Genomic DNA, 19772 nt, shown 5'->3' with positions numbered 1-19772 from the left:
ATCGACCGATCTGCGTGCATGGTTGCAATTGTGATAATTGATGAATCAGGACCTATGTCAGTTATGGCACTGGAAAATTGCAACAGTCAAATATTGGTGTAATTGTTGTACCTCAGCCAGAAGGAACTCTGCTCATATCTTTTATCTTCATAAGTCTCTACTCCAAAATTGTAGCACAGAATAGATAGGTAGACAGCCTAAAAAACAAAATACTTGAGCTGTTAATCAGTAAGCTATATAATTAAACACTATACAATTGATTACTGTGACTCAGATCTAGACTGTATGGATGTAGAACAAGTATTACATTGTTTCCAGGATAACAGCACACAGTTGACTCTAGTTACTGGAATGTGATACAATGCACTATGCTGTATAACAAGCTGATTCTGTGGAATGAGGTACTTGATCCTCCCAAACCATTCTTAAAGGGGACATGTCTTTAAAGTATCACAACAGATTTTTCTAGATAGTTGTATGTTACAAACTCTCTTCAAAGTACAAAGACAAGACAATGCTTTTTATACATTACTAAAATGCTGTCCCAAATAATTTCTAGACATACGAAGAGTAAAATATAAGTAGTTTATTATAAGCTGGTGAATCAAAAAAAACAACAATGGTAATTCAAAGTAACAGGTACACTTGAAGAGTAATGTATACCCTGGCCAAAGCAATCGTTCCTCTGTGCAAAAAGGCTCATATGTTGAGAAATGCGAAGTATACATCCACACTTTATATCAATATTTCTTTCTATTTTCCATTTGATCAGTACAGGTAGATATTACATATGTGCATAATGAGGTACATCACAGAATAAAGTAAACTGAAATAATCAAAGAAGAGCAAGTATTCTGTTTTTGAGCATTCATAGAATTGTGATTAAGGAGCCTATTCATTATGTTAATGTTATCTTTGTTAATCCTTTCACTAAAATAGCGGTGAAACTTAGCACTGCCGCGTCTGACTCAGCAGTGCTACTGTGCATTTGTGAACTTGGGAGGCATCTGTGACCGGGACTCCTTCCCATAGGGAAGCATCGGGGGTGTGGGAACAAAGGCCATATGAAGATGGCAAATGTTCCCGCAGTCAAGCACCGAAAATTTAATATTTTCGGAGATTGATAAATTTAGGTCCCCATACTAGTGTATGGGAACAGCGGGCCAAATTTTGACTGAAAGGTAAGCAGGAGATATCCATGATATCTCCTGCGTTTCATTTATAATGAATGGTCCCAATACTTAATTTCTACAAAATATAAAAATTTTTACTTGCTTTTGTATAAATTAAGTTTTAATGAATAGATCTCTATGTAATATATGACATAAATGGATAACGGGATACGTTCAGTATCCCACACAGGGGATGCTGGTGCTTAGAATACTGGCGCCGGAATCCCGACACCTGTCAGAATCCTGGCACTGGCATCCCGAAGGTAAGTAGCGGGATTGGAGGTCTAGGGTTAGGCACTAGGGGTGGGGTTAGGCACTGGGGGGGGGGGGGACGGTTGGGTTTAGGGTATGGGGAGGGAGGGATAGGGTATGGAGTGGGGGAGGGTTAAGATACCTACCACAAGTGTCAGTATCCTATCCCTGTCGGGATGCTGGCGTCGGGATTTGACACCCGATATCCGGAGCGCCGGCATCCCGTACCCATCCCTGTATAACTACAATTTAGGTTGTTGAAGATCATATGTAAAAATAAATGGGATGAAAAACATTTATTCTATGTCATTAAAATGTAATATGATACACAATATATATAAATGATGTGACAAAATTGTGTGAAAAATAAAATGTAAGTTATTGATATGTAAGAAATGACCAGTTTACTCAGTTACTAGGAAGAAAAAAATTTAATAGAAGTGAGTTTAAAAACATGCATCTGAGACTTCCGGTGGGCGGATCGTTGGGAACGGACGCATGCAAGTGAGCTCCCAAGACCAGCACGGGAGAAATCTGGGCCCAGAAGCCAACCAAGGGTCCCCGGGATAAACATCTGTGAAGTGAGGCGTCTACCTCGTGGTACCAGTCTCCAGCTGATGGTTGCGGCGACACCGGAGTCCAGCCGCGCAATAAGGAGGCATTGGAGAGAGATGGCGCAACCACAGCAGAAGGTGATGACGCAAATACAGCAGAAGGCACGGAAAGCAACTGGCTTCTCCTTACCTGGTGGCCTGGGAGGAGAGACGGCTGTGTGTTGACAGTGCAGACAGCAGGCTGGAGCACGCGCGGAGGCACAGACGGGGCTGTGAAATACGGACGCGGCCGCTGGACGGAAGGCACTGGATTGGTGCTGCTGGCGGGCTGTGGAAGCGGCTGTGGAAGCGGTGGCTGGAGAATCTGAGACGGTGCATGTGTGACTGCAGTGAGACAGCAAGCCTCCCCTTACCTGGTAGGCAGAAACGGCAGGCTAGAGCATGTGAGGAGACATAGACGGGGCTGTGGAACACAGGTGTGGCTGCTGGACGGAGGGTATTGGATTATTGCTGCTGGTAGGCTGTACAACTGAGGAGGTACAAACGTGGCTGCAGTGGGACAGTGCGAGCAGCGACCACCGGAAAATCAGAAGGTGGAATGGTGGATGGAGGTGTAAAAGATATCTAACAGTCAATGAGTGGACTGGTGATATCTATAATACGATTAAATGAGAATTTCTGTTAAAAGACTGAGACACGTAGGGAGAGGAGAAAGGTTGGAAAAAGAGCCATAGTGACAGAAAGGAGAGTATTATTATTATTAATAAAAAGATCTGCTAATAACACCGCAGGTGGGGGAAAGAACATACTTGAGAGAGTACTGAGAATACCAACTCAAGCATAATATGTGTAAAGGCTAATATTGATAATATAGAATTGAAAAATATGTTGTAAAACAACAAAGAGGCCCAAAAGGAGGACAGAATGCAAAGGGGAAAGATAAAACGATGGCCATAATCTCACCACCAGGGTCACCGGCAACACGACAAAACTAGAATGTGAGAGAGGAGTCTAATACACCTGAAAAACATAGTGCAGCTTCGGTGGCAAAAGTTTAAGAGATCTGTAATCTTATCTCTCCTATTCTGGATAAAAAATTGGCAGGACTAAAAGAGTCAATAGATGCTACCCCACTCCAATTTAAAGAACATGGTAAACGACTTAGTGAAATAGAACAACGTGTCTCTGACTTAGAAGATGAATCAAACACAGAGCGGGGAAAAACAAGTGTAATGGAATCAACAATAAAAGAATTACAAGAGAAAATGAAGGCATTCGAAAATCAAAACCGATGCAATAACTTGCGACTAATAGGTATACCAGAATCCGTAAACCAAAAGGATTTATACCATCTAGTAACAAAATGGTTACCATCACAACTAAAATGTAATCTACCAGATGATAAAGTTATTATAGAGAGAGTCCATGGTATAGGACAAGTAAAATCATCAGAGGCTCATAGACCATGCCCAGTAACTATGAGAGTCCTGAACTATATGGATAAAGTACAGATCTTAGAAGCATACAGGAAAATAAGAAAACTTGAATATCACGGGCACAAGGTTTTTATATTTCAAGACTTTTCATACCAAGTGGCCATGAAGAGGAAAGAATTTGTCCCAGTGTGTACAATGTTATTTGATGCGGGTATACAATTTGCATTGATGTACCCGGCTACGCTAAAGATTTTTTATAATGGAAAACAGCAACAATTTGAATCAGTTAAAATGGCGAAAACATTTGTGGACAGGATTAATAATTCTATAACTACTAGAAATGGGGTACAGAGGGAGGTAGGGGGAAATGCACAGAGTTAGCACTGGGAAGTGAAGGAAATTTCAAGATATGTACTTAAAGATGGTTGAGGGAGGAAATTCTCTATTTTACACAAGGGTGGATAAAATGGGTAAAAAAGGGAAGACTGAAGGGGATAATAAAAATGAGAAAGGGAAAGATTTTTTGCATATTGTATGTATTTAATGGGAAAAATTGGGGGGGAAGGTAAATATTGTAAAACTTCTAGCTGAGGGGACAAGAAGAGGGAAAGGTTTAAAGAGTCAAAATCAAAGCCAGATATGTGAAATAAATTGTAGATGGGAAGAAATGATAAAGATATGTTGAAAAAAAGAAATAAACTTTGTAACATGGAATATGAGAGATTTTAATACTCCAATCAAGAGAAGAAAAATAATGCAACAGCTTAAAAAAATAAAACCTGATGTTGCTGTATTACAGGAAACACACTGGAAACAGTGTGACAATAATGTTATCCGAGATAGCTGGATTGGGGATTATAAAGCAGCATGTTATTAAAAAAAAGAGGTGTGATTGTGATATTCCATAAAAATCTGAGGTATAAGATTATAGAAAAACACATCTAGATAAGGAGGGAAGATATATAATGGTGAAAGTAAATTTGGAAGGAGAATTATTAACAATAACTATCTATGCCCCAACAGGTGATGATGTTTTTTTTTCAGATATATTGGTAAAGATACAGGGATGGGCAGAAGGGGCGATTATCATCGGAGGAGATTTTAACACTACAATAACACCTGAATTGGATAGATCTGGACGAATTGGTGAGTGGCGGGGCAGCATGTCTTAAACATTAAAACTTTTAGATGATACATTGTCTTTAATAGTCCCATGGAGTGGAGGCATCTCCATCCTATTGAAAGAGAATACACTTTTTATTCCAATCCACATCACACATTTGCACGATTAGATATATGGTTAATAAGTAATACATTAATATCAAGGATTAAAAGCGCAAAGATAGAAGACATAATAATATCGGATCACGCACCTACATGGTTTAAGTTACAATTAATAACAACAAAAAAAGCATCTTATAAATGGAAATTCCCAGGATACTTATTGTCTTCTTCTGATTTCAAAATATATATGGAAGAACAATTTGGAAATTATGCGGAAGATAAAAGAAGATATATCACTATTCTGGGCTGCCTGTAAAACAGTATTGAGAGGATACATGATTGCATGTTACGAGGAAGAGAAGACAATTTAATTAGAAATTTATAGATGCTAGTAGAGCTCTAACAAAATCCTATAATGACTTACAATTGTAAAGCGCAACGGAATATGCTGCGCTATATAAGAAACTGTTAATAAATAAATAATTACAGCTGGATAATGAGAATACAAGACAAGCATATAAGAATAATAAGCAAATATATGATCTATTACGTACAGAGAATGCCCAATTTTATATTGACCATCAAAAATATAAATATTATAGATGGGGAAATAAAACAGGTAAGCCTTTGGCAAGTATGGCACGTAATCAAAAAGCAACCCCATTTATACTACAAATAGAAGGGCAAGAAGAAAAAGTAGATAAGACAGAAGATATAGCAATGGTAGTCTTAGATTATTATAAAGAACTCTATGCAAAACAGGGAGATGATCCTGATGAAGGTTTGAGGTTTCTTGAAAGAACAAAAATGCCTTCTCTTTCTGAATTAGATAGGGAGCTTCTAATGGCTCCAGTATTAGAAAAAGAAATACAAGAAAATATAATAAACTTGAAAAATAATAAAACACCAGGTCCAGATGGATTTGGTGCAGACTACTATAAGATGGTGACTCAACAAATAACACCATACGTGATGATTTTGTATAATCATATATTAAAGGGAGGAGATGCTCCGAGAGACTTCAACCAGGCAAGGATCATCTTGCTATTAAAACCAGGAAAAGAGCCAACTAGACAATCATATCACCCAATATCGTTGTTAAATCAGTGTCACGGCTTGGCGTGCGCTTGGACCCGGAGTGGAGTCGGATGAGGAATGAGGACTTGTTTGCTGGTACTTGAAGGCAGTCGGCCTTAGGGGAGTATGACTCATGAAGCAGTGGCATGCGACGGGATCAGAACCAGGCTGCGAGACACTGGCGGAACTTAGAGACCCGGGGTAGGCTGGGTATAGCAGGTAGACAGGATCAGGAGACAGGTAGTAACAGGAGCAAACTGCACCAAGGCTGAGAGGGGAGTCTGCAGAAACACACTGGTACTGACACTTTAAATGAGCAAAGGAGCACAGAGAACTAGCTCACAGCATACGCTGTGATAGACGTTGCACTGGCAACTAAAGAGCCTCTGGACAGCCCTTTAGTACCCTCAGGTAGTGCAGGATTGGTTGCTAGCCTCCCCAGCCAAGACTGAACCTGATTGGCCAGAAGACATGTGACCCAAATCCAAGATGGCCGCGCCCAGTGGTCACAGCATGGAAGCTCTGCCAGTCTCAGCCCCTCTCACCTGCCTCCAGATGGAAGCCCTTGGTCTGCGGAGACTCACAGCACCCAGCGCTATTCTCCAGGAACCTGCACCTCTGCTGGAAACACCATGCCACAGCGCCCGGAGCGGTAAGCGCCGCGATCTCAGCAGCCTGTCACCCCTGGTCGTGACAATCAGGATCTTAAGATCCTTACGAGCATTATAGCCAATAGCTTGCAAAAGATATTGGTAAAACTAATACGTCCCTCACAAACAGGGTTAATAAAAGGTAGGAATTCCATTAATAATATGAGACACCTAATTGCGGTATTAACTAAAATGCAACAGGACAAAGATAAAAACACCATTGTAGTTAGTTGTAAAGCCAATAAGGATTTCGATAGGCTCTCATGGCCACATCTTTTGAGAGTTTTATGTATGCAAAAATTTTGGTGAGGAATTTATTAAATTAATTACATTATTGTATAATGAACCAATGGCATATATTACAATTAATGGATTAAATACTGGGGTATTTCAGATGTATAAAGGGACTAGGCAGGGATGCCCACTCTCACCATTATTATTTAATTTAGCGATAGACCCATGTATAAGGAGATGTATTCTAATGGAAGAATGGCAGGGGGTGGAAATAGGGCATAATATACTAAAAATATCAGCATATGCGGATGACCTGTTATTATGCATTAGAAACCCAAAGGAGACTATCCCAGGTCTTTTGAATCTTTTGGGAGAATTCTCCAAAATATCAGGATTTGTAGTAAACTATGATAAAACAGAAACATTAGGTCTGCACCCAATGGCTAAAAAAGGATGGAATAATAATTTCCCATTTAAATGGGCAAGAGAAAGTATAAAATACTTAGGGATAAACATCACAGCTTGTACCTCGGAATTATATGCTGCAAATTTTCCATATATAATGCAAAAGACATTAAAGGACTTTGAGAGATGGAAATATCTCCCCCTTACATACCTGGGAAGATGCAAACTAAGTAAAATGATAACTTTCCCTAGATTTTTGTATCTATTCCAAATGTTGCCATTTCTAATGACTAAACTGGATTTAAAAACTACACGTAAGGCATTCAGTAGATTTATTTGGGCAGGAAAGAAATTAAGAATATTGATATATAAATTAACTCTACCAACGGATTTATGTGGTATTAATCTTCCATGTCTGAAAACGTATGCTATAGCTGCAAATTACAGATATGCAGTGGATTGGATAAAAGACACAAATGAACTTGTTACCACTAAAGTAGAACAATCCTTTTGCCCAAATGAATCACTAGTGAGTGTACTACACACAAAAACATTAACACATAATTCACAACTAAAACAAAATCCTTTAATATATACCACATATTTGGCATGGAAACAGGCAAGAGCACATAATAGTCTAAGTTCTAATATATCACTATTTTACCTATTGGACATAATCTGGGATTTCACTTGGGGCTTAGTAATATACTGTACACGAAATTGTATAATCAAGGACTAAGATATATACATCAGATTTTTGATAAGACAAATAAAAATTTTTTATACATGAACACATTAAGGTGAAATTTCCACAAATAGAAATGTCCTTATTTATGTATTTTCAAGTAAGAAGCTATGTTAATATGATAATTACAAAAACACTTGGTGTGGGTCTAGAAAATGGGTTAGATGACATGCTGCTCCGCCGCTCGGGACAGGTAATTTCAACATCAAAAATATACAGTCAGATACATAGTATAATAAATATGGAAACGGAAAAGGTAGGAATAGCTAGATGGAAGGAGATATTCCCAGATATAACCATAGAAAATCTGATCAAAAATATAGTAAAATTAAATAAACAACTTCCAACGGCAGCATACACTGAGATGCATCTTAAAATACTACATAATGCATATATAACTCCAGAAGTGAAATATAAAATGGGGCTGGCATTAAATTCTGAATGTTATAAATGTAACTAACCTGAAGCAGGGATAATGCATTGTATATGGCAATGTAGGGAATTAAAAGCACTTTGGACAGGAGTACAAATGTATATTAGAACAGTGTTATGTAAAACAGTTGAACTAACGTCAGAATGGGCAATATGGGACGTCATAAACAAAAAACAAAGATAAAGTGACAGCAGGGGAAAAAAAATGGATAAGTAAAATTATCGCAGCTACAAAAAAAACAATATTAGCACAATGGATATCGAAAAATCCAATACATATAACACCAATGCGTACAAGCGTTATATATTTATTCAGAATGGAATGGATAGAAATGTCAAAGGATAAAGAAAAAAAGTGAACAGATTTTTATCAATATGGGTATTATATATCAAACAGTTAACAGAACAAGTTAAAAATGCCCCAAGAGAAGAAGTGAGACAAACGGAATGGTATGAGGAAGAAAAGATACGACTAGGGGAGGAAATATTTTGATGTATGAAAATTTTATGAAATATGTAAAGAGTATAAAATGATAAATGTGAAGAATATAATAATTATGTAAATGGTGGATAAACATAGGATAAAGTATGCATATAAATGTAATAATTGGTTGAAAGAATATGTACAATGTAGTCTCGAAATAAAAATATTTAATGGATAAAAAACATGCATCTGAGGATAGCATAGCTGAGGAATAACCCTGTAACAGCTTATTTGTATTGCTGGAATTGCTGGGAGTCTGCAGAAACACACTGGTACTGACACTTTAAATGAGCAAAGGAGCACAGAGAACTAGCTCACAGCAGACGCTGTGATAGACGTTGCACTGGCAACTAAAGAGCCTCTGGACAGCCCTTTAGTACCCTCAGGTAGTGCAGGATTGGTTGCTAGCCTCCCCAGCCAAGACTGAACCTGATTGGCCAGAAAAGACATGTGACCCAAATCCAAGATGGCCGCGCCCAGTGGTCACAGCATGGAAGCTCTGCCAGTCTCAGCCCCTCTCACCTGCCTCCAGATGGAAGCCCTTGGTCTGCGGAGACTCACAGCACCCAGCGCTATTCTCCAGGAACCTGCACCTCTGCTGGAAACACCATGCCACAGCGCCCGGAGCGGTAAGCGCCGCGATCTCAGCAGCCTGTTACCCCTGGTCGTGACAGTACCCTCTCCTTTAGGAGTGGCCTCTGGACACTTCTTGGGTTTACCAGGATTCTCAGAGTGAAACTTAAGCACTAGGTGAGGAGCGTAGACATCCTCAGCTTTCACCCAGCAACGTTCTTCGGGACCGTAACCTTTCCAATCCAGTAGATATTGGAGTTGCCCATAACGAAAACGAGAGTCCAGGACCTGTTTGATCTCGAACTCTACACCCCTCTCAGTCAAGACTTTGAGGGAGCGTGGCAGAGTCTTGCGAAAGCGATTCCGGATGAGAGGTTTCAGCAGGGAAATATGAAAGGAATTTGGTATTTTGAGGTAGGACGGAAGTTTTAATTTATAGGCTACTGGATTGATCACTTGAACGATGGGAAAAGGACCGATGAAACGAGGAGCAAATTTCATAGACGGCACTTTAAGGCGAAGATTCCAAGTGGATAGCCATACTAAGTCACCTGTTTTTAGGTTGGGCACCGCTCTCCTTTTTTTGTCCGCTGTTAATTTATATCGAAGAGAGGCTTTTTGTAAGGAGGAATGGACCTGAGTCCAAATCTGAGAGCATTTCTGTAGGGTGGAGGTCACTGCTGGTACATCGAAGACTGGCAATTCTTGAAACTCTGGTACTCTGGGATACAGTCCAAAAACTACAAAGAATGGGGTTTGCCCCGTAGATGAATGATAGGAGCTGTTATGGGCAAATTCAGCCCAGGGTAAGGTGTCCGCCCAGTTGTCTTGTGATGAAGACATGTGAATTCTTAAGAAAGTCTCAAGGTCTTGATTGACCCTCTCTGTAGACCCGTTAGACTGAGGATGGTAAGCTGTTGAAAAATTCAGTTTGATTTGAAAGATAGAACATATAGCTCTCCAAAATCTGGCTACGAACTGTACCCCTCTATCTGAAACAATCTCAGTTGGAAGTCCATGGAGACGGAAGATGTTGTCGACGAATAACTGAGCCAACTCTGGAGCAGACGGAAACTTCTTGAGGGGAACGAAATGAACCATTTTGGAGAAACGATCCACTACTACCCAGATGGTGGTAAACCCATTAGAAACAGGTAGATCCGTTACAAAGTCCATGGAAAGGTGTGTCCAAGGATGGGTTGGTACTGACAGAGGTAGGAGTGTGCCGGCAGGAACCTGTCTGGATGTTTTATGTTGAGCACACTGTGGACAGGAGGCGATAAAAGCTTCAATTTCCGACTTCATAGCAGGCCACCAGTATAATCGTTGCAGGAATTCCAAGGTCTTGCGTATGCCCGGGTGTCCGGCAAAACGAGAGGTATGAGCCCACTTCAAAAGCTGCTTGCGCATATCTGAGGCCACAAATGTCTTCCCGGGAGGAGGTTGAATGCAAGTGGTAGTGAATACTCTGGAGTCTAGAACTGGAGTTTCCTTATGACTTTCGGAAGATGCGTCGGAGGAGAGTGATCGAGAGAGGGCATCTAGTTTTTGATTTAGTGAGCCTGGGCGAAAAGTTAAAGTAAAATTGAAACGAGAAAAAAATATTGACCATCGAGCCAGGCGGGAACTCAGGCACTGAATATTTTTTAGGTATAGGAGATTCCGATGATCTGTATAAACTGTGATGGGATACATTGCGCCCTCAAGAAGATAACGCCACTCTTCAAAAGCTAGTTTCACAGCCAATAATTCCTGCTCTCCAATGGGATAATTGTTTTCTGCTTGGGAAAATTTCTTTGAGAAGAAGCCACAGGGATGAAACTTGCTATCCTCGAGTTTCTGGGATAGTACTGCCCCTACCGCTTCAGAAGAGGTGTCTACCTCAAGAAAGAATGGGTAGTTAATGTTGGGTTGTCTCAGCACGGGGGCGGAAATGAAGGCTTGCTTTAAGAGTTGAAAGGCAGTTTCAGCCTCTGGAGGCCATCGGGATGGATTTGCCCCCTTGCAAGTTAGGGCGGAAATGGGTGCCATGAGAGTGGAAAACCCTTTGATAAACCTTCGATAATAATTTGCGAAGCCCAAAAATCTTTGTACTGCCTTCAAAGAATTCGGACGAGACCAATCCAATATTGCCTGAACTTTCTGGGGATCCATTTCAAGGCCGGCACCTGAAACGATGTAACCTAAAAAGGGAACTGAGGGAACTTCAAATACGCATTTTTCAGCTTTGCAGTACAGGTGGTTCTTTCGTAGGCGAGTTAACACCTCCTTGACTTGGGATCGATGTCTGACAATGTTGGAGGAGAATATCAGAATATCGTCGAGGTATACTACCACAGAGATATATAATAAGTCCCGAAAGATCTCATTCACAAAGTTTTGGAACACAGCAGGAGCGTTACAGAGACCAAAAGGCATTACCAGGTATTCAAAATGCCCGTCTCGAGTATTGAATGCTGTTTTCCATTCGTCCCCGGCTCGTATCCTAATGAGATTGTAGGCCCCTCTTAAATCCAGCTTGGTAAAAATAGTAGCACCTTTTACTCGATCGAAAAGTTCGGTAATGAGGGGTATCGGGTAGCGATTTTTGATGGTTATATCGTTTAAGCCCCTGTAATCGATGCAAGGACGCAGGCCTCCATCCTTCTTAGACACAAAAAAGAATCCTGCCCCTGCCGGTGAGGAGGATGGTCGAATGAACCCCTTTTGCAGGTTCTCCTGGATGTATGCTGACATGGCTTCAGTCTCGGGTAGGGAGAGTGGGTAAGTACGACCTCGCGGAGGAGTTTTGCCAGGAATCAACTCAATAGGACAGTCCCACTCCCGATGAGGAGGCAGAATATCGGCTCTGGTCTTACAGAAGACATCGGAGAAGGAGCGATACTGGTAGGGAATTGGAGTAGTGGTTGCAATGTAACTACCTTTGACGGGTTTGATTTGAGGAAGGCAGGATACTTGACAAGTTTCTCCCCAGGACAAGATCTGCATGGTGCCCCAATCAATATTGGGGGAGTGCTTGCGTAACCAGGGGTATCCAAGGATGACCTCATGGGAGGCTTTGGGAATTACTAGGAATCGGATAGTTTCAGTGTGGAGAGCTCCGATACGAACTGGCACAGGAAGGGTACGTTGAGAGACGATTCCGTTGGTAATCTGAGTGCCATCTACAGCAGATAGCGTGATGGTGTGGTCAAGAGAGGAGACAGGAAGCCGGAGCCTCTGGACAAGTTCAGCGGTGATAAAATTTTCAGCGGCCCCTGAATCGAGGAGAGAAAGAACAGTTTTAGAACCAGTGGTGATCTCAAAAGTAATGGAGAGGGTAGATTCATTTTTTGATGGAGACGGGGACATCACTCCTAACCTGGTGTCTCCGGCACAGATTAGGATCGGGAGTTTCCCGGACGACGTGGGCAGGCTGCAACCAAATGACCGGTCTCCCCGCAGTACATGCATAGATTTTCTCGTCGGCATCTTTGCCGTTCTTCTACCGTGAGGCGGGCCCGGTTAATCTGCATGGGTTCATCACCCGCAGGTTCAGACGGAGGGAGGGTTGGAGTAGTGGTCGGCCGGAACCTAAAGCGATCTCCCCTAGTTTTTTCACTCTGGCGTTCTCTGTACCGCAAATCCACTTTATTGCAAAGGGAGATAAGCTCATTGAGAGTAGCCGGCGGATCACGAGTGGCGAGGTCATCTTTTATGCGATCTGTCAATCCATTCCAAAAGGTGGAAGTCAGGGCTTCTTCATTCCATTTTAGTTCCGAAGCCAGCGTTTGAAATTGAATGATATACTGACTGACTGGTCTGCTCCCTTGGCGAAGTCGCAGGATTTCCGTCGCCGCGGAGGTTGTTCTGCCGGGCTCGTCGAAAATCCTCCGGAAGGACGTGAGGAATCCAGAGTAGTTGTCTAGTAACGGGTCGGACCTCTCCCAGAGAGGCGAAACCCAGTCCAGGGCAGAACCGGTCAGTAGAGACACTATATATGCCACTTTGGATTTTGGAGATGGAAAGTTTGCAGGCTGTAGTGTGAAGTGGACGTCACACTGGTTGAGAAACCCTCGGCACAACTTGGGGTTCCCGTCAAACTTATTGGGAGTCGGAAGGTGCAAATGAGATGGTGCAGGTGGAACAGGGACAGCTGGAGCTGCTGGCTGGTTGGTGGCGGCAGGCAAATTAACAGTAACCAGGGAAGCTTGCAGCGTATCCTGATGAAGAGACATTTCCTGCAGGAACTGAGCCATTTGGCGCTGAGATGCCTCTAGTCCCTCTAGGCGACTGGCGATACCCTGGAGCAAGTCGGCCCTCAGATCCTGTCCACTGGCCGAATCCATCTGGCCAGTGCAAACTGTCACGGCTTGGCGTGCGCTTGGACCCGGAGTGGAGTCGGATGAGGAATGAGGACTTGTTTGCTGGTACTTGAAGGCAGCCGGCCTTAGGGGAGTATGACTCATGAAGCAGTGGCATGCGACGGGATCAGAACCAGGCTGCGAGACACTGGCGGAACTTAGAGACCCGGGGTAGGCTGGGTATAGCAGGTAGACAGGATCAGGAGACAGGTAGTAACAGGAGCAAACTGCACCAAGGCTGAGAGGGGAGTCTGCAGAAACACACTGGTACTGACACTTTAAATGAGCAAAGGAGCACAGAGAACTAGCTCACAGCATACGCTGTGATAGACGTTGCACTGGCAACTAAAGAGCCTCTGGACAGCCCTTTAGTACCCTCAGGTAGTGCAGGATTGGTTGCTAGCCTCCCCAGCCAAGACTGAACCTGATTGGCCAGAAAAGACATGTGACCCAAATCCAAGATGGCCGCGCCCAGTGGTCACAGCATGGAAGCTCTGCCAGTCTCAGCCCCTCTCACCTGCCTCCAGATGGAAGCCCTTGGTCTGCGGAGACTCACAGCACCCAGCGCTATTCTCCAGGAACCTGCACCTCTGCTGGAAACACCATGCCACAGCGCCCGGAGCGGTAAGCGCCGCGATCTCAGCAGCCTGTCACCCCTGGTCGTGACAATCAGGATCTTAAGATCCTTACGAGCATTATAGCCAATAGCTTGCAAAAGATATTGGTAAAACTAATACGTCCCTCACAAACAGGGTTAATAAAAGGTAGGAATTCCATTAATAATATGAGACACCTAATTGCGGTATTAACTAAAATGCAACAGGACAAAGATAAAAACACCATTGTAGTTAGTTGTAAAGCCAATAAGGATTTCGATAGGCTCTCATGGCCACATCTTTTGAGAGTCTTATATATGCAAAAATTTTGGTGAGGAATTTATTAAATTAATTACATTATTGTATAATGAACCAATGGCATATATTACAATTAATGGATTAAATACTGGGGTATTTCAGATGTATAAAGGGACTAGGCAGGGATGCCCACTCTCACCATTATTATTTAATTTAGCGATAGACCCATGTATAAGGAGATGTATTCTAATGGAAGAATGGCAGGGGGTGGAAATAGGGCATAATATACTAAAAATATCAGCATATGCGGATGACCTGTTATTATGCATTAGAAACCCAAAGGAGACTATCCCAGGTCTTTTGAATCTTTTGGGAGAATTCTCCAAAATATCAGGATTTGTAGTAAACTATGATAAAACAGAAACATTAGGTGTGCACCCAATGGCTAAAAAAGGATGGAATAATAATTTCCCATTTAAATGGGCAAGAGAAAGTATAAAATACGTAGGGATAAACATCACAGCTTGTACCTCGGAATTATATGCTGCAAATTTTCCATATATAATGCAAAAGACATTAATGGGCTTTGAGAGATGGAAATATCTCCCCCTTACATACCTGGGAAGATGCAAACTAAGTAAAATGATAACTTTCCCTAGATTTTTGTATCTATTCCAAATGTTGCCATTTCTAATGACTAAACTGGATTTAAAAACTACACGTAAGGCATTCAGTAGATTTATTTGGGCAGGAAAGAAATTAAGAATATTGATATATAAATTAACTCTACCAACGGATTTATGTGGTATTAATCTTCCATGTCTGAAAACGTATGCTATAGCTGCAAATTACAGATATGCAGTGGATTGGATAAAAGACACAAATGAACTTGTTACCACTAAAGTAGAACAATCCTTTTGCCCAAATGAATCACTAGTGAGTGTACTACACACAAAAACATTAACACATAATTCACAACTAAAACAAAGGCCCTCATTCAGAGCCGCTCATTAACAGCAGTACGCTCGTTGCGTTCCGATGTTGACTAACCGCGCATGCGTCGGTGTAACACTGCGCATGTGCGTACTGCAGATTGCGAGTTTTTTTGGACTCGTTCCTAAAATAGCGTACAGGAAGTGACATGTCAAATGTGATTGACAGAACAGGGCGTTTTAGGGTGTTGACGAGGGTGGAGATGGAAAAACGCAGGCGTGGCGAGGCGTTTTTGGGGCGTACATACATTAGCAGATGCGAGCGTAAAATGTGTACGGACCGACTCCTACGTCACTGGATGATCCTCTTTCCCTTCCAAATGCTCGCACAGCTTAGGGTCTGGATTACTTGACCACATTGGCGATGGCCTTCTCCTCCGTCCCGGGACTCCACGATGTTGTTGCGATTAATCGCGGGAGGGCAGAAAAGCAATTAGTGTTGGATTGAGAACCGGCTTGGTATGTGTTTTGAAATCAGTTTTTTGGGATAGCACAAAACCATACGCAGGTGGAACTCAGAGCTGCTAATGTCAGGATGACACAATCAATTTGCGTACATTTGTGGGGGTTTATTTGGGCAGCAATTTGGTGGTTAGGGCCTATTGTAACAATAATGTCATCATGTTTTCAGTTTCGCACCATTTTATTTGTGCCTCTTGAATTTGACTAATTATATGAATTTTTAAACGTTCCTTAAAGAGCCCTTTTTTTTTTTTTTTTTTGGGGCGAGTTTTTGCCTTTTGGCCCAGGATTAAATGTAACCCATTTGTACAATAATTTCACAATCCAATGTCATTTTTTAATTTCCAATTTATTGCTCAAACAAAAAAACTTAATTTTAAAATTTTGGGGACATCTTTTTTGCCCAAAGATATGTTCCAAACTCAAACAAATTGGCCCAACATAACTGTTGACATAAACATACAACAAAAAAATAAAAACATTTCACAAGAAAGGAGAGGGAAGTTTGTCCCAGAAAGGAATATGAGCCAAGCACAGAAGGATTGTGGGAAAAGTCACCATTGCTGTCACCGTTTTTTCACCCGTTTGGATGGGGGAGGGAGGGCGCCAGACCGGGTCCGGGATGTCATTGGGCTGGCCTGTCCAGAGGCAGATGTTGTGGCCTCTGGACTAGGCACAGGGCTAGGCACCTTTGGAGGATTGGCTGATGTTGTGCCAGAGGTGGAGGATCCTGATGTTCCGGCAGGAAGGGAGGTCGGCTCCACCATGTGCTGGCGAACGAGCTGCTCCAGGGCATTGGCGATGAGGATGTTGGCCCTGGTATTTTCCGCCAGGGCCTGACCAATGGTCACGTTGGCCGCAGCATTTTGCTCCAGGGCCTCAGCCACCCGTAGCAGACTGGTGTCCATCCTCTGCAGAATCTCCGTATGGGAATCTGATTTGAAATTGAGTTCTGTGAGGAGGGCCACTGCCTGCGAGGGGGATTGCCCTGGACTGGCTTCTGCAGGGTCCTCAGCCGGATGTACTGGTTCCTCCCCTGCAGAGCCAGCAGAAATTCGGCGGCCAAGGCTCCCCTCTGGAGCAGACTCATCCGCCTGTGTCTCTATTAGGAAAAAAGAGAAAAGCCTCACATTACAATCTACATATTGGCACAATAACATTTCAGAGTTGATGACATCCAAAGATTTACCTGGGACAACATGAGGAGCCGCAAAGTCTGGCATGTCCGTATCCATGTTGGACACGCCAAACACCTCCACAGGCTGCACACACCCCTGTGCCAGCTCTTCTAAATCCGTCAACTCCAATGACCCAGGGGTGGGACCCCCACCTGTCCCCCTTGCATGCCTAGCCCTGTCCGCAAGTTTTTGCTTTAGGCGATATTTGAAGTCGGCCCATCTGTGGGGAAAAATGGAAGCCATTATCCTTTGGTTTAAAATGGGGTTTGTTTTTAGGGGGGGCAAGGGTTTACTTACCGCCGTTTGACATCCCGGGCTAGACGGACATAATCACCCACCCTATTGACAGCAACGGCTACCTCTTCCCACATTCTCCACTTCTGGCTTAGACTCATATTCCTGTCTGCCTGTGGCAGGATGTCCACACACTTCTGGATCAAAACCTCCATCTCCTTTCTTGTGAAATGTGGCTGCCTTTTTTTTTTGGCCGCTTTGGCCGGAATACTGGGCCCAGCAGCCTCTTCCATGTCATCCTCCTCACCTATTTGTGTAAATTTACAGAATTCACAAAATCACAACTTGCCTAACCTTATGTTTCAAATTAATCCTTGATACAAAATGCATGAAAGACTTACCGCCTGACTCTTGGGCATTTTTTCCCTAGTCTGTCGCCATGTCTGAGGTCCAAACAAGAAATACACCAGAATTTGAATGTGTTTTCGTGACGTATTTATACATGCGTCCTTATTTTGCGGCCGCATCATTGATTGTGCGGCCCTATGATCCCTCCTTAATTTGTGCGGGAAACGAAACACTATTTATGGCTTGGTGTGTCTCAAGTCGAGGTGGCGTTTTTGGATTGTTGGAGGTTATCTTGGCTGGAGTTTATTGATTGCGTAGAAAGGAGTTGGCGGTTGGAGATTCGTTTGTTGGTTAGATTTGCATTTTTATTTTCCGTTATCTTTGTTGGTTTATATTTTTGGGACCTCGTTTCTTGATTTGGTAAGTTTTGTGAAGTCTAACTTTTGTTCAATTGTTGTTTCATTGTGTTTTTTATTTTTTGTAATTTTGGGATCCATAATTTCTTCTTTTTTAGATTTTGATTATTTTCGACCCAAAAGACCTTTTGATTTTGACTCTTATATATTTGCTCTTGGTAAGTCCATTTTTTATCTTGTATTTGCTAACTAATTAGTGCATTTTTAGTAGTTACTCTTGTGACTTGTATTAGCGAACTAATTAGCGCATTTTTAGTAGTTACTCTTGTGACTTGTATTAGCGAACTAATTAGCGCATTTTTAGTAGTTACTCTTGTGACTTGTATTAGCGAACTAATTAGCGCTTTTTTAGTAGTTACTCTTGTGACTTGTATTAGCGAACTAATTTGCGCATTTTTAACTGCTTAATAATCATTCTAACTTTTTGGTGGTTTCTCTTTCGCTTTTTGTGCCAACATTTCGACCCATTTTGATGTACTGTGTTAAATGTCGCTTTGCTGTTTTGCTAAATGGGTGTTTGGCATATTTTAACTTTGGTCTAGCACAAAATTTATAAACAAAAATGCACAGAGTGAAATGTATCAAATAATTTTGGTGTTTATTTTCAGTTTGGACGTATCATGACAATACCCCGGCATGTAAGCAGCAATGGATGGTATCATCAAGCTAAGTTGCTTTAATATAGTTTTGGGGTGGGTCAAAAGCCTTACTTTGAAATCTTTGAATTTCAGGTTGATCTGGGGCGGATTGTTCTGGCCATGCTCCCGGAAGCCGAACAACCTCAATCCCGTCCCAGGCGTAGGCATCGTAGGCATGCAAGGCCCCAGATATTTCGAACACGTGTCACCCTTTTTGGAATGCCCAATGATGAGGTTTTAAGACGCTACCGCCTACCTCCCAAAATCATCATAGACACTCTCCTATTAATAGAAAGTGATCTTGAGCGGCAAATTGACAGTCCAACAGCAATACCACCACTTACGCAATTTATGGCGGTGTTACATTTCTGTGCCTCAGGATCATTTCAAACAACGGTGGGAATAGTGGCGGGCATCTCCCAATCCTCCTTTTCCCGGATCCTGAGGGCAGTGATGGAGGCACTTTTCAAGCACCTCCATCATTTTATTCAAATGCCTTTGGATATGGGTGCCCTTAGTGTGGCCAATTTTTACCAAATAGCTGGCTTCCCACACATCATAGGGGTTGTGGATGGTACTCACATACCACTTCAGCCTCCAGCACGGCTGGAGGCCATATTTCGAAACAGGAAACACTATCACTCCCTGAATGTAATGGTGGTATGTGATGCCTCTCTCCAGATCCTGTCCCTGAATGCTAAATTACCCAGAAGTGCACATGACTCCTTCGTCATCCGGCAATCAGGGATATGGCACAAATTAACCAACCTACAAGCTGGTGATGCGTGGCTTCTGGGTAAGTGGAGACCTTTAGTACATAACAATGTTAAGCTTGATACACAGTGTTCCTGATGTTGTCAATTCTTTTCCATAGGAGACAGTGGATATCCTTGCATGTCCTGGCTGCTCACTCCTTATTTGGCTCCCACACCAGGCCCACAAAGTGCGTTTAATTCCGCACTTACAGCCACCAGGCAAGTGGTGGAGCGCTGTATCGGCCTTTTAAAAGGCCAATTCCGATGCCTCCACCGCTCTGGTGGCGAGCTCATGTATTTGCCGGATATGGTGT

At 42.5% G+C, this 19772-nt stretch overlaps 1 protein-coding gene across 1 annotated transcript in view; it reads right to left on the bottom strand.

Annotated features, from left to right (window-relative positions):
* TEX11 (testis expressed 11) overlaps positions 1 to 19772 on the bottom strand; it is a 358563-nt gene that overhangs the window by 262263 nt on the left and 76528 nt on the right. Inside the window, exon 8 of the mRNA XM_088444985.1 lies at positions 112 to 197. Within this exon, the coding sequence (XP_088301111.1) occupies positions 112 to 197 (86 nt within the window). The remainder of the gene's footprint in view (positions 1 to 111; positions 198 to 19772) is intronic.

This window comes from Taudactylus pleione, unplaced genomic scaffold (genome assembly GCF_031769625.1).
Source record: "Taudactylus pleione unplaced genomic scaffold, aTauple2 ptg000375l, whole genome shotgun sequence".
Classification (NCBI taxonomy): domain Eukaryota; kingdom Metazoa; phylum Chordata; class Amphibia; order Anura; family Myobatrachidae; genus Taudactylus; species Taudactylus pleione.
The sequence above is the reverse complement of the archived record's forward strand: the minus strand, read 5'-3'. Positions and strand labels throughout refer to the sequence as shown.